Below are 15849 nucleotides of genomic sequence, written 5' to 3'. Positions count from 1 at the left end.
GCATCTTTTCATAAATTGTACTCGCATTTTAGAATTCCAAAATGTGTATTTAAAATGTATGAGTATAATAATATGAATGCATTTCCTTGTGAATGTTATCACCAGCACAAATTTGTACTGCTTGAAGGATTTTTTTTTTTTTTTTGAAGCTTATTGTTATACAGCTACTGTCCGACCATCACGAGAAAAGCCACCGCCGAAATGTCTGCACCTGTTTACTGCTGTAACAACGGACTTCGTTCATTTTCTGCAAGGGTTAGCAGTAAGGCTTTATGGCGCCATTTCGCCACTTGTCTGCTCGCTTTTGTGCAGTCGTGGCAGTTTTCCCAACATGATAAGCTTTCCTCGGTAAAATGAGACGCGCCTCGTTGCTATAGCAATAGACAGGCTCAGACATTTCGGCGGTGGCTTTTCTCGTGATGGTTGGACAGTACATATTGTTTCTTGTTTTGTTTTGAAACCATGAATATGAATTTTGTTCAATTGCTTATTCATGTATTACAAAATGACTAATGGTAAAAGCTTTTTGAGTTGTAATTTTCAAAACATTTTTCAAAACTTATTGTAAAAAAGGTAAATATCACCAATCAGTACAAGTAGAGAATGCCTAAAAACTTCATGTTACTAAGAGCCTGCACAAATTTAGAAAAAAGAAAAGAAAAATGGATGAAATTTAATAGTAGTGCAGTTGAAAATATATAATGAAAATACTATATTATTTCTTATTCCAGTGTTCTATGATTATTACAGGATAATAATCATACATAAAATGAATTTTTAATTATGAACCTACTTTTCCTGTTAAAAAGGAGGAAAAGAGCGTGAAAGAATGTGTCATGTAGCCCCACTTGAGGTGGGAGAGGTAAATTAATGGGATGGCAGCTGTATCGTATAGTGGGTGCCGGAGTCTTGCAACCACGACATTCGCAAAGACTCCTTGACCAAAGGAGCGAAACTCTTTAGTGTGAGGATTACATGGCGGGGATAATCAGATTTACGTGACATGAAAATACGTTATGTTAACCCTGCATGTAAATTTAAAGTTGGCATTACATGAAAGTAGAGACCAGATATTTTAACGAGGATTACTCACGTACACATGAAGGCACCTCATGGCACCGGGGAACGAAGAACTGAATGTCCAAGTGAAAGTAATCCAAGAGTTCATGAGCGTATTCAGTTTATAGTCACATTATGACCACATTTACATTCCAGAAGCAAGGTTTCATCAACAACTCCAAACAGTGGCAGGACATGAGTGTGCATACATCTTATAAGAACATTGTGGCACAGAACAAATTACTACCAGGGGCAGTCATCCTTCAATTCATGCACACAAAACAAAAAGGCCATTTAGGAACCATTTCGCGGCTGAGCGAATGGGCCGAAAAATCCTTCGCTCTTCTACATGGCGTTCCGATGCACGCAGAAAATATGATCTCCTCCTAAAAATCGTTACCTCGCCTTTTTATCTATCAATTTTTCCATGGAGGTTTCTAGAACAAATATTGCATCAGCCAAAATCCGACACGGAGCGGTTCAACGGCCAATACAATCAATTCTAAACCAAAACTTTCTTGCGGTTGGCTAAAAGTTCAGTGACCTCACAAATGCAAATCAATGACGTCATCAGAAAGCTTCATGATCGCGAGGGAAAAAGTTCACCAAAAAGGCTCTTAGAGATAAAAAAAAATGACTCGCCGGAAATCGAAACCAAATGAAATCGAATGAATGAGGATTACACCACAGAATGCTTTATGCATTGTAACACTATTGCTGAAATGAAAAAAAGTGAATGAGATAGGTGAATGAAAAAAATTGAAAAGTAGTATTTTCAGTTGAGAAAATGTGTCTGCCAAGATCTATTTTTCAGTCTGCCTGTTTCCCCCCAATAATTTTTGAGGGAATAGTTCTATTCAGAGATAACTTTTTTTGGTTCAAAAGATATTGAAAGAGAATATTTCATTACCATGTTTCATTTTATGGCTTGAACAAGTTTTTGCTCAATTTCAAACAACTTAATGTTAGGAGCAATGGGTAAATTTTAGACAAATATCAATATTGAACTAAAACTGAGATTTATTTCAAGCAAATTTGGTTAATGAAGCATGCATAAAATATTTTTTTTAAAAAGTTATATGGTATATTTTGAGCAATTTATTTTTATTTTTTTAACATAAACACCTGTGGGAGAAATTCAAACTCTCTTATCTAAAATCCAACAATTCTAAAATTAATTCTTTTAACACCAAGAAATTTAGAAAATTATGAAGTTTTTGAGTATGTTTTTAGTTTTCGTTTCAAAAAATATGAAAAACCTGAATAAATAAAGATTATTTGTGTGTGCATTCTTTACAAATATAATTGATGCCGAATCTTTGTCAAATTTAGTATGGAGGTATTTTGGCAATGAGGAAAAAATGTAAAGGGCTTCCAAACGTTTAATATGTTCTAAACTGGTCAAATTGTAGTTTTAAGATCACGAAAAAGTGCTTTCTGCACTAAGTAATTGATGTATCCCTTTTGAAATTTGTACCATTAGAAAGCCTGTAAAAAATACATTATTCCAAAATTATCCCAACGTTCTGAAACTCATATATATTTTTTTTTACTATGGTTTGTATGCAATAGTGTAAGAAATTGCTCAATAAATATTATCTGTTGCCACTTTTGCTTGAATGCCAACTAATAAAATTCATCCCGTTGTTTGTAAAAGAATTAAGATTTCTCTTCATGATTAATTATTTAATATTTTGTGGCCCCCGATAGACAACCTGTAGGGTTTTATTATTAAGCTTAAATGAAGACTTTTATTTTTGACCATAATCTATTGGGGACTTAAATTTGCTCTTAACCTTATTTATAAATTTTTAGTTCTGGTGTGAATGTATATTTTGTCTTCTTTAGATAATGTTATTTTACTTAAGGTTAGTAGGAGGTGTTATATATATATGTATATATATATATATATATATATATATATATATATATATATATATATATATATATATATATATATATATATATATATATATATATATATATATATATATATAAACTGCCTTATTACAATGAGTTAAAATTTTCTTTAAAATTAAACTTATTTATGTATATTTAATGTTTTTAACTTCATATATTTCACAGAAATACTGTTATAAAGATGATGAAAATGAGTCAGAATTAGATAATCACATCAATGTACAAGTTCTAGTTAGCTGTTTGCTGGCGTTGTGTTCTGGTACTAATTTAGATGCTTATGATGTTCAAGAAATTTGTTTAGAAGCTCTTCTGCCATCTCATATGGATATAATTTGTAAGAACTTTTAAAATCTAAGTTTTAAACATTAAAAGTTTTATGGCTTATATTGTATGATCTTATGTAACAGTGATTATGTTTAGAGCTTGAAAAATAATATCGATAACTCCCTCCTATCTACAACCCTCTATAATATGCTGTGTTTTTTGCATTTAAACCTGAAGTATCGTCAGCGAGTGAATAAATTGTTGAAATGAAATTTTCATTCAATACAAACTTCTCAAATGAGAAAATACTTGTTTTTGGTAATACAATTGCTTGATCGATATTTTCAAAGAGAAAGGAATTCCAAGGGAGCATTTGCCAATGCCAGATCTGCTGACGTTTAATGTTATACAAAAAATGTTAATACAGAAATTGTTTTAAACAATACAAAGAGCATTTTAGATTGCATAACCTCAAAAGAAGATTGAGACCAATGATTTAATAAATTATTGGATAAGATGAAATCTGGTTAACAGGAAATAACTATCGTGATCCCGTGAACTTCCACTGTATTATTAATCACTTTATCCAGGGCTTCTCTTTTCATCAAAAATACAGGGTGGTTATAATTAAAGTTACCCTGTTTAGACACCTCTAGTGACCGTTCTACACATCGGATTTCGATGAAACTTGGAATATATGTTATATAGACCATGGGGAGCAGGATTATGCAATAAAAAAAATTAGTTCAAAAATCTACCACCAGGGTAGAAAAGCGCATGTATCAAATAAAACAGAGACTGTGCCACAAAATCGATTTTATTTACAGGATTGGGGTCAATGTGCTTTCCATCTGCGTCAATCAACATGTTCAAAACGTGTTATAGCGTGAGACATAGCTGCAGGAAGGGTTGCACTCTCAATAGCATGAACATGGCTCCTTGCTATCCTTTAATTCAGGCACCGTCCGTATGCTTCCACCATAGACCCGATCTTTTTCAAGGATTGCCCTGACATGGGCCCTTTCCGTATGCTTTTCAACCTTCGATATTCACGCAGTGCGGCAGTAAAATTACTATCCTTATGATAGAGGACCTTGATCAGTAAGGCTCGCTCTTTCTTTTCCAAAGTCATCGTGATGAAGATGAGTGGACTTCTACCTTTATAAAGCTCATTTAATTTGCATAATGCATCGGTGGTTGTTGCCGGATGTTTTACTTGCGTAGAGCGCCTCCTATCGTCGTATTTTGAACTATTTTTTTAATTGTATAATCCTCCTCCCCATGGTCTATATAATCTATACTCCAAGTTTCATCGATATCCGATGTGTAGAACGGTCACTAGAGCGGTCTAAACAGGGTAACTTTAATTATAACCACCCTGTATTAAAGCAATTTTAAGCCACAGTGTTTCAGACTCGGGGGGGGGTAGATCTACCATTTTAGGAGGATCATGCTGCTTAAGGAAGTCATGCATGCTTCTCCCCCCATAAAAGAATGTACGGTTTTGGGTACGAATTTTTTTTTTGAAACTGTTTGGCTGTCAATAAAATGCACCAAATTGACCAGGAATAAGTCACCTAATAGAGCATAAATGTTATAATTTTATTTCATAAGCAATGGAAAGAAGTAGCATTTAAAAAATAATGAATTTAAACAACTACTGAAATCCTTTACATTTTATTCATAAAGTGTTTGAACCAATGTGAACGGACTATTGTTGATGGTTCGGGGGAGGGGGGGGGGTCATACTTTTTCCTTGTATGCATCACTGTTTAAACTCTTGTCTGTTGTTAGACTTCCAATTATTTGTCATAAAATATGCTGCCAATTCTCGAAGCTTAAGAACCTGTGTTTTGGCAGACTGATACAATATTTTTTTCTGTCTAGATTTTGCTTCAGGTTTTATTTTTATTATTTTAATGAAGTTAACTTTATTAAAATGGTCTCTTTTTTTTTGCAGATGAATCACATCCTTATTTATGGGAAAAAATAATTACCAAGCTCAAGGAAAAACCCACAGATTTTGTGAAAACTCACAGAGAGAAAATCATAGTGCAAATTCTCGATGAGACTTCAGGCTCAGATTCTCTTGCTAAAGTAAGTTCTCAATTTTTACTTTTAGTTGTTACTTATTCCATTGAGTCTAGTCACGAGTTCACAAACTCAAAAGTCCATAACAGAGAGAGAGAGCACACTAGAAAAACCCTTGTTTTTCAAGCCCAGACAAGTATAACCATGCAAAGCCTATTCAACATTACATGTAGAATTGATATTTGGCTTTCAAGACTTCTTCAATGGCAATAAGTTCATCTCTAAATGCCGAACTATAGTCAAGATTTCTGATGCTTAATTTGAGCTGAGACGGATCTCTAATGTTTATACTCCTCTACCACAGCAGTTGTCATTGTTACTTCTGTCTGTGTAGGCTTGTAAAGGGTTAGTAGTAGTGTTATTTAAAATCCTACAGGCACCTTGTGAAGGAAATCAAGCAAGACGGAATTTCGTCGGTGTTAGACTCAAGCTCAAGGAGAAAAAAGTACTCCTGCTAAATCCCCAGAGGGCTTTGTACAAGGCTTCAAACATTGGCTCTCAATGTAGTGATTGAAAAACACCAGCTTATCTGTCTAGAAAAAAATACTGTATATTTCTTTTTAATATTTGATCTTTTTTTTTAAGATTCTTTAGTTTCTTTTAGTCATTACAATAGTGGGTAAAATGTCTGAACTGTTGAAAAAAAAACTGTATAATACATTTATGCACACAATGTTTAAATAGAAAACCATCTACAAAAAATCAGAGGGTTCAAACTGTCTATAATAATATAGTTTTAGGTCCCAACGATATTGTTTTGGATAAATTTTACTGTGTTAGGTATTCTGTCCAAAGAAATTTCCTGGGTTTGAAATGAACAGAAACTTATCTGAAAAACAAAATGAGTAAAAGCAAGAGTAGAGTAAACTCTCAATTATTGGCCTTTGAATTTTCCGCGGGTCTTTTCACATTTTTTTAAAAAATGGATGTACAGTAAAACCTGTGAAGTTGACCACTTGTCTAAGTTGACCGCTTTTTTCAGGCACAGAATTAGCCCTTATCATATACATCAACTTCTGTAAGTTGACCGCTAAAGTAGTGCACCGCGAGTGGTCAACTTACACAGGTTTCACTGTACTAATTGTAGTTACTAAATGTTTTTTAAACTTATGATTGTGTTGTTCATTTTTAGCTTTTACATATATTTTACATTTAATGTTATTGTTTTTAGCTATAATTTAATTTCATGTGTGTTATTCATATTTTTTAGCTGTTGTATGCACTGCAGTATCGTTTTTTTACCTATTTGGATTATCCGGGGTTTTCTCTTATTCGCGGTTATCGTGCCACCCTTTTCCGCGGATAATCAGGAGTTTACTGTAGTTAATTTATAATCTGTTGTTCATGTACATGACTGTAATTCCTGATCAGTCATTAAAAATGGCTTTGAATTACTGATAGTAGGGGAGATAGCGACCGAAATTTTACGACAGTATACATATATGGCCAGAATTTTTTTAAATCTTTGATTAGATTACTTAAAAGAACAAAACGCGAGTCTACCAAAAAGTTATCGTTGCGATAATTAATAAAAAATTTTGCAATATGTTGCAAAATGTTGTGAAATTGTCTTATATATATATATATATATATATATATATATATATATATATATATATATATATATATATAAGGTTGAAACTCGGTAATTTTATTGATTACGTATAAACATAACGTAAAATATATGTCTACCGCCTCCGAAGCGTTGCCTTCCCATGTCTACAACACACGCAAGGTGTGAAAAAATCAGTCAATTTTGACTTAAATATATAGGCCTAAATTTTTTTTCATAATTGTTTATAATGTATAAAATATAAAAACAAAAGTCTACCAGTTGTTTTATGTTGCAAAGGCCTCGGTAGATGCCACGGAATGTCGACCGCGTAACTCGATGAACCGTTTATCGGGCCGCTAGCACTTGCTCAAAAAGTTTGCTTATCGTCACAAAATTTAAATAAATAAAGCTGATTTATTTTTTAATGAATAGTTTAAATCCTATTTTTATTAAAATTTTTAGTCGACCATGGCTAAGAGGTTGCTTAGTCTTTGGTAGATGTTGCTTAAATTATAAGGTAGTTGGAAAAGCATGAATGATTTAAGCATATTTAAAAATATATATTTTTTTAACATTTAAACAAAATTAAAAAATATTTTATTAAAATTAAAATTATGTACAAAATTATAGTGAAATTTGTTTTTCATGAATAATGTCTTGACCTTTTTAATTATGCCTCTTTTATTTATTTATTTTTTATGATCAAATACTTATGAAATAAAAAGTTTTGCATCGATCTTACATAGCAATGAATAATTAAAAATAATCAAACAAACAGTACTTTACATATTAATTAATATCCTGTAAAACTGTAGCAAGGAACATAATTTTTTTAAAATGAACTATTCATAATCAAGTGCATCGCCGCTCACGTCTGACTCGCCCAAATAATTTTCGTTTTCGCTTTCGTTGCTGAATTCATATTCAAAATGTCTTATGCTCAACTCAGCATCATTGTCAGTTGAATAATCATCATCACTGTGAATGTCGGTACTATTATTAGCTGTCTAGGTAAAATCATCAATATCTGTAATAGAAAACAATTGAAAACAAAAAGAAAGAATTTTATTAAAAGCCAAGTCTGGTTGAAAAAAAAATATTACTTGAGGCAGAAGGCTGTGCTTTGAATGTAACATCTTTTATTGCTTGCGGTAATTTTTTTCAGTAAACCATTTAAAAACTTATCAGTTATCCTCAATTTTTCACTCACAATCAAGAGGTGAAAATTTTTTCCAGATTTTTTAAATGAGAATTTGTCCAAATTTGCGAAATGCAAGCTGTTCTAAGGAAATGTTCACGAAGTTCAGACTAACATCGGGTTAAGGATGACGGATCAGAACTCTTCTTGTTTTTGAGAATTATTTTATCTTTTTTTCAAAATTTTTATAAACTTTTAAAAACATAATGGTTCTTGCATCATTAATTTTTTTTAATTTTCTTTTGTCCCTACATTCGGCACAGGAACTCATCCAAACTTTCGAGTTGTATTTGAATTTGCGATATGCATTTTACATTGTGCGATGGCTAATACTTACTCAAATTTGTTAACGCTGCTGTGTATTCTTCCAACTTTGTAATTAGAGCCTAAGGCCGAACTTTTCCTTTTCGGAAAAAATCCTGATTTTGATCCCAATCAGTCATTGCGTGTAAAGCAGTCTAGGCAGAACAAACGTTTTCTCCTAAATTCTCTTAAAGTTCAGAGACATCTTATATTTTAAGACGTTCATTAATACATCTTAATGATTTTCCAACGCCAACTTCCATCCAGACGTTTATTTAAGAATTCAAAAACTTCATGTTAGCCAATATTATAACTAATACATCAGTATCTGAGCATCGTAGGTGGACGTTATATGGAGGCTGCAGCTCTTCAAAAATTACAAAGATTGTAAATCATTTTTGTGCCGGATTCTTCGCGATCTGGGGCATGATTGAATATGATCTACTATTTTTATATCTTTTCTGTTGATGGTTTCAAATCTATAACACTGTTTGTAGTTTATATACACAAATTTATCTTCAAAATAAATAGCTTTGTCATCTCGTTCCCAGTTTTTTAGTAAAGGTTCTACCAAATCTTCTTTAAAAGTAATATTTTTTAATTGATTTAAAAAGTCAGTAGGCTGTGTTGCAGAGTCTCCTATCTGAATTTTTTGACCTCTGTGAGTCCCCTTAATATATCGTCGCTTCAGAGCAACAGTAAGATATCTTAATGTTACTTCTGGGATTAGATTTCTTACTGTTGCTCTGAGGCGACGATATGTTCGTTATCTTTTATGGAAGGAGACGGGGTATGTGTCGAAAACAATTACTACGAATACCGTTGAACATACTTAATAATTTTCTCAATATCATAGCATAAGATGATGGAATTTCTTTCATTAGATATAATAAAAAGAATCCATCATAAATGAGAAATATTTTTGGTGAAGATGGTGGTTCAGAATTGATGTTTTTTTAAGCACTTTTATTATACTTGGCCTGATACTCATGGGAGTAATCTGAGGCCTGCTTTTGCTTATATTTCAGCAACTAGACCTCTTAGAGACTTCTGGATTTCACTAAATGATTTGCTTGTACTTTAGGTACAACTTAACGCTAAAAAACTAAAATTCTAAAATAAAATTTTGTTTGAAAACAAAAAACTTTAAAATAACAGATATTTAAAAAGAAAATAATACTAAGTACTTTTCATAATGCACTCAAAAGGACAAAATAACTTTTCTGGGTCAGAAAGGACAATTTAAGTATTCCTGTAGTTTTTAATTATTTCAAAGAAAAGATTTCACACAGGAAGAAAAGTGCGCTCAAGTCATTTCAAACCAAACTTTCCCATTAAGAAAAAAAAATGCTTGTTTCAACACTCAAATTTATGAGTGAAAGCTAGATAATGGTAAAACCTTCTCTACATAACTAGAACCACACTTTTCTTCGTTTGTGGTGTCATTTTCTTGGAAATTTTCAAAAACTACAGGAATTTTTAAATTGTCCTTTCTGACCCAGAAAAGTTATTTTTTCCTTTTGAGTGCATTATGACTTTTCATACTTATTATTTTTTTAAAAAATCTGTTATTTTCCAGTAAATGCAGTAAGGCAGATTTTTCAGTTTTGCAGATGGCTATTATCTGTTGACTCAATTTAACATATGCTAAAAAAATATAAACATCATGGGTGCAAGACCTTCCGTCTCAGGACGGATTTCCGTCTTGGACAAAATTTCCGAGATGGAGGTCGGGACGGAAAGAAATTCCATGACTTTCTTTCAGTTTTTACTTAAAAAAGAAAAATTGAGTTTGAAAAACATGCTTTAATATATTACTGGACCGTTCCATAACCACGAATTTACATCGACATTCTCTCCGTTTTCCGTCATGGGCTTGTTTTGTTTGCAACGTGCTTTTGGAGGAGTGGCTTTTCGCCGACTCTCGCCGTTTGACTTTTTCTAGGTTTCTCTGTTCTTTCCAACTCACTGCATTGCGGACCGAGGAGTTGCTTGCTATTCTCCCTGATTTTTCGAAATAATCGGCTCTAATTGAAAATTTTAGCCTTTTCTCATGATATTTTCCATCATCCCATTCGTTTTTTTCATTTGCGGGGTTTTTTTTTGCAAACTTTACACGCATAAATGAAAATTATGTACGCTCTTAAGAGTTGAATCTGAATCACCGATTGAGAGCGATTGCTGACACGATGAAATGTTTTCGCCACAGCAAGGGTGTCCACGTACAGGTAAAACGGAAACTATCAGGCATTTTGAAGATATTAATGAAAATGGGAATTTTGGAAATAATCGAGGGGAAATTTCAAGCTGGTTGGAAACACTGATGGGCAACCGTTACTGCATTTTTGACAAAGACTTGAAGAATCACTAAATTCCAATGTCATTGAATCTAAAACTCACTAGAATGGAAATATGGGAGAGGGGGGGGGGAGAGAAAGGAAAGGAGAAAAATAACGGCAGCACGAGTTTGCGAAAAAACGCTGCTCTTGCAAAGAGAGTAATCAGTTCGCAAATTAACCCACGATACTGAGGTCTTAAAACGTTATATCTTGGGCAATCTAAGAGAGGGGGGGGGGGGAGGATTACTCAAGGTTCCAGTATAAAATATCGAAAAACTGAATTGAAAACCATTTTTGAAGCTAGGAGTGGTTCGATATTTCTCCTTTGCAAACTCTTAAAAATTTAAAAGTCAAAAAGTTTTAGGCTGTCTTTAATGATGTAAAAGTGGGGAGGGGGAGGTTTTAAAAAAAATCGAAAACTGGAGTCTTAAAAACACTAATTTAGGTAATCTTTGGTGAATTTATGAGAGATGGTTTTGGTATTCCAACATTAATATGTTTTGTAGCTGATGTATTAAAAACTATTTGAGGCTTTACTTAAATGACTTGAGTGAAAGGGCATTTGGGACCCTCTCCCAAAAAGTGTTTGTAATTGAAATCTCAAAACTTTTAGGCTGTCTTTCGCAATGTCAAGAGGGAGGGAGGGGCTCTCTTTAGGCGAAATTCCGAAACTGGAGTGTTAAAAGCGCAATTTTTGACCGTCTTGGGGTTCAGGGTTCCCCTTTCTCAAAAAATATTCAAAGCTGAAGTATTCAAAACTCAGTTTTAGGTAATCTTTGGGGGACTTCGAAGGCTTTCTCTCAATAAGTTTTAGAATTTAAATTCTTAAATCTTCGGTGATGAAAAGGGGAAACCGCAAATTTAGTGAACTTAGGGAAAGGAGTTCGGGGGGGGGGGGGGGGGTGTCTCTCTCCCCGAAAATTTCTCCATGTTGAAGTATTGAAATGCTATTTCGGCTGTTTTTGAGTGAGTAAAGACTTTGGGAATCGCGGGTCTTTCTCAAAACATTTTCGAAGTTGAAGTTGTAAAACTTTGGGTTGTCTTTGGCGATGTGTGGAGAGGAGTTGCTCTCTGAATAGAAAAATAAATCTTAAACAAAAACTTACATTGCTTTTAGTAAACACAATGAGAGGGGGGGGGGTAATCCGCACCCCAGACCGAAATATTTTCGTTTCTGAAATTTTAAGAGCTTTATTTTGGGCTATCTTTGGATGACTTAAAGGGGAAGGATATAGGAAGATTCTTTAAAAAAGTTTCCAAAATTAAAGTGTGAAAACTTTTAGGTGGTCATAAGTCATGTTTATAGGTAAGAGGGGTACAGTTCCTACAAAACAATTTAGAAACTGAAGCCTTAAAAATTGAAATTTAGGACATTTGTGGTGAACTCAGAGGAAGGGTTTCGGGAGTTCTCTTCCGAAAATGTTTTGATGCTGGAATATTTAAAGCGCCACTTTAGGCTATATTTGAATGCCTTAAGAGGGATGTGATTTGGGAACCTTGCTTGGGGTTAGGATTCAGTTCCCCTATTTCTTTTTTTAATTAATGAATATTGGAAAGGGTACCTTGTTTAAAAAATATATCTACTTCCTGAAGCGATTTTTTATTGCTAATTTCACTACCTGCTATCTTATGAAAGAATTCTTTTTCAAATGAAGACTGTGTGGGGGAATGGTGCCCGTTCATTATCATTAGTCGGCCATACCCTTCCCTCACCTTTCCCGGTCACCCTTTTCTTGTTTGTTGGCGCTACCTTGGGTAGACTTTCCGATCAGAACTGATTTATGTTGCAAAAGTGAAAATCTTATGTTCTAAGCGATTTTATTGCTACAATGAAAATGTTTACGATCGGTTAAAAACTAGTGGTGGGGCGCTGCAAACGCTTTTACCCCTAACATTATCCAACATCCTAATTGCGTTTTTGGAACTTCAATTTCGAAATATTGCCGAAGAAGGGTTCATGAACTCCATCCCTTCAATAGTGCATTCAAAAAGCGTATAAACGTTATGAAAGATGGAGTACAATTTCGTTTTTAAAGCTTCAATTTTGGGGAGAGCCCAGAGCGTCCCTCCCTCTTTCTCTAATATTTTTGAAGGTCGCCCAATATTATGATTTTGGGACTATCGTTTGAAATAATTGATGTAAGAGTCCATGAACCCCTCCTTTCCCAGAACTTTACCAAAATGGCCTACCATAGCGTTTTTTAGACTTCAATTTGAAAAAAAATTCTGGGGAAATTGCCGGATTTTAGATTTTTTGGAATTATGATGTCAAAACGCTTAAATATTATAATTAGCGGCTTAAAATTTAAATCAAACACAGATTCCAAAACTGGCATTGTTAAAATCTACAACATTTATACGCATAATTTTTTCCTTAAGCCCGCATACGGAAGGGGGTGGGGAGGGGCTGAAAATATTTTCCGTCTTGAACACATCACCAAACTTGCACCCATGATAAACATCAGCAGCAATGCTATCGCCGCAAAGCACTGGATCAAGTTTGCTCCAAAATGGCAGATGCGTCGGCTCCTCCACTATAGGGGCCTTACTCAGGCCCAGACCCAAGGTTATTATAGGCGTGTCCTTTCCCTCTCCCCTCTTTCTTCACAGTAGATGAATAAACAGCTTTACTTCCCCATTTACGAAATGTATTTGAAAAGGTAGTAATTCAAAATATTTTTGAAGAAGTAAAAAAAAAAAATATGAATAATGTAACAAAAGTAAGAATATCAATTTAAATAAGATAGAAAATTGTAATCATAAAAAAAATAATAATTGAATAATTTACATTTATAAAGAATGAAAAGATAAAATAATCATACATTTCCAGCTACCTTATATTTTAAGCAACTTCTACCAAAAGACTGCAACCTCTTAGTCACGGTAGACTAAAAATTTTAATAAAAATAGGATTTAAACTATTCATTAAAAAATAAATCAGCTTTATTTATTTAAATTTCGTGACGATAAGCAAACTTTTTTGAGTGAGTGCTAGCGGCCCGATAAACGGTACATCGAGTTACGCGGTAGACATTCCGTGGCGTCTACTGAGGCCTTTGCAACATAAAACAACTGGTAGACTTTTGTTTTTATATTTTATACATTATAAACAATTATGAAAAAAAAATTTTAGGCTTATATATTTAAGTCAAAATTGACTGATTTTTTCGCACCTTGCGTGGGTGGTAGACATGGCGTGACAACGCTTCGGAGGCGGTCGACATATATTTTTCGTTATGTTTATACGTAATCAATAAAATTATCGGATTTCAGCCTTATATATATGACAATTTCACAACTTTTTGCAACATATTGCAAAATTTTTTATTAATTATTGCAATGATAACTTTTTCGTAGACTTGCATTTTCTTCTTTTAAGTAAAGTAATCTGTTGGAACTTGCGTGCTACCATGGATGAAATACCCGAAGTTCGAGGAACTAAAACGGGTTGTTGCATGCCCAACAGAAATTGTGGTGTGATCTGCTCGGGGGAAAAATGGAATTGAAAAACACATTTAACAGTCGAAAACAATTTTATTCAACAACGATAAATATATCTTAAAATTTGTAATACCAACAAGGGTAAATAACTTACTTTTAAACCCATAAACATTTTGACTGAAAATAAAACCCCCCCACAAGAACATTTATAGGAACACATTATATAATACTGTATCGTTCAATTCCAAAACTTAACGGACTAGTCAACGCTAGTCCACCTTGAGTCCATTGCCTAAAAATAGAATAGCCCTGATAATATTCAAGATGAAAGTTCATACCGTTCAGGATATTCACTCTTTAATACTTGGCATATCCAAACGTGAAGGCCTGATCCTTCCATAGGATCCTACGTGAAAGTTGATTGCAGCCCGTACCACTTGTGGCCAGCCTCCATGCTGGAACTTCTATAGACTTGACCTCTCAGACACCAAGAACCGCCACATCCGATGAAGAACCCTTACACAGGGACATCCAGTCCAGCCAGACTCCAGGACATCTTTTAATCCAATCCAGCGTGAACCTTCGACAGTCTTGTGAAGCCTACGTCCAGCAACATCAACTTCCGTGAAAGAAACTCCACAATCTTTCACCTTTTCATCCTTCACCACCAAAATGCCTCAAGGTGACCAACGGAACCTGCCCGCTCTTTTAGCCGGGCACAACGAACTTATTTCCTACATTTTTCTAAAAATAAAGTCCACTCGTCAACGTGGAACTGATGAGAAACTGGAGCATACTGCTTCCAGTAACACACCGAACTACAGTTACGGCGACATCAAAACTGATAAGATAAGAGTAAGCGAGTAAGAGAAATTGATTGATTGGGTGCACTCACTTAAATACATTTCCCAATACCACCACGTGATGATGTGACGTTTATCGAATCACATGCATAAATTATCACTGTGAAACAACACAACACGGTTTATATTTTAACTGTGAAACCTTTTAAAATAGTTGTTCACATGCACTCAGCAAAACGTTACTCAACTCGGTAACAATGACGTCACATCATCGCGTTGTGCAAACAAACTCATGATTCTGTTGGAGTTTCTACTTTGGGGAACAATTCGTTCGCCGGTTAGGTAGTGGGATAAATTTCAATTTTTGTAATACAATGAATTAAGTTACTAGAACTTTTTAAACCTTTGGGAATTGTCTTCAAGAACTAAAATTTCATATTTTTGCTAACATAATCTAAGATTTAAAAAAATTCTGGCTTTATATAAATAATGCATTAAAAACTGTTATCTCCCCTACTATGAAGGATATAACTACAGTAGTTTTGTTTAATTTTCTAACTAGTCTTCAATATTAAATTTCTCTTTGTTTTAAGTGCAGACTTTCAGTAAGTTTGTAATATGTGATAAAAGTAATTTTCAGGGTTGGAAAGTTTTTGCTACAAGTGGGAAAAAAAACGTGTTTTTTTCCGCCCGGCAAAAATAGGTTTTTTCCAGTTTTTGCCCAAGTGCCAAAAATAGGATTTGCATTAACAACGTGCCGACACATTTTTTAAAAGTTGCATGTGAATAAAAAGCATGAAAAATGCTTTGATAAAATATTTATTTTAAATTTGCTAGTTTAAAATAAATGTAATGTTTAACTTGATTTAAGAGTTA

General features: G+C 33.8%; 1 protein-coding gene across 1 annotated transcript in view; it reads left to right on the top strand.

Annotated features, from left to right (window-relative positions):
• Window positions 1-15849, top strand: part of LOC129228588 (eIF-2-alpha kinase activator GCN1-like) — a 176527-nt gene that overhangs the window by 35589 nt on the left and 125089 nt on the right. Inside the window, exons 18-19 of the mRNA XM_054863273.1 lie at window positions 3145-3313; window positions 5204-5340. Of these exons, the coding sequence (XP_054719248.1) occupies window positions 3145-3313; window positions 5204-5340 (306 nt within the window). The remainder of the gene's footprint in view (window positions 1-3144; window positions 3314-5203; window positions 5341-15849) is intronic.

This window comes from Uloborus diversus, chromosome 1, assembly GCF_026930045.1.
Source record: "Uloborus diversus isolate 005 chromosome 1, Udiv.v.3.1, whole genome shotgun sequence".
In the NCBI taxonomy this organism is placed as follows: Eukaryota; Metazoa; Arthropoda; class Arachnida; order Araneae; family Uloboridae; genus Uloborus; species Uloborus diversus.
This window is presented reverse-complemented; position numbering and strand designations above follow the sequence as displayed.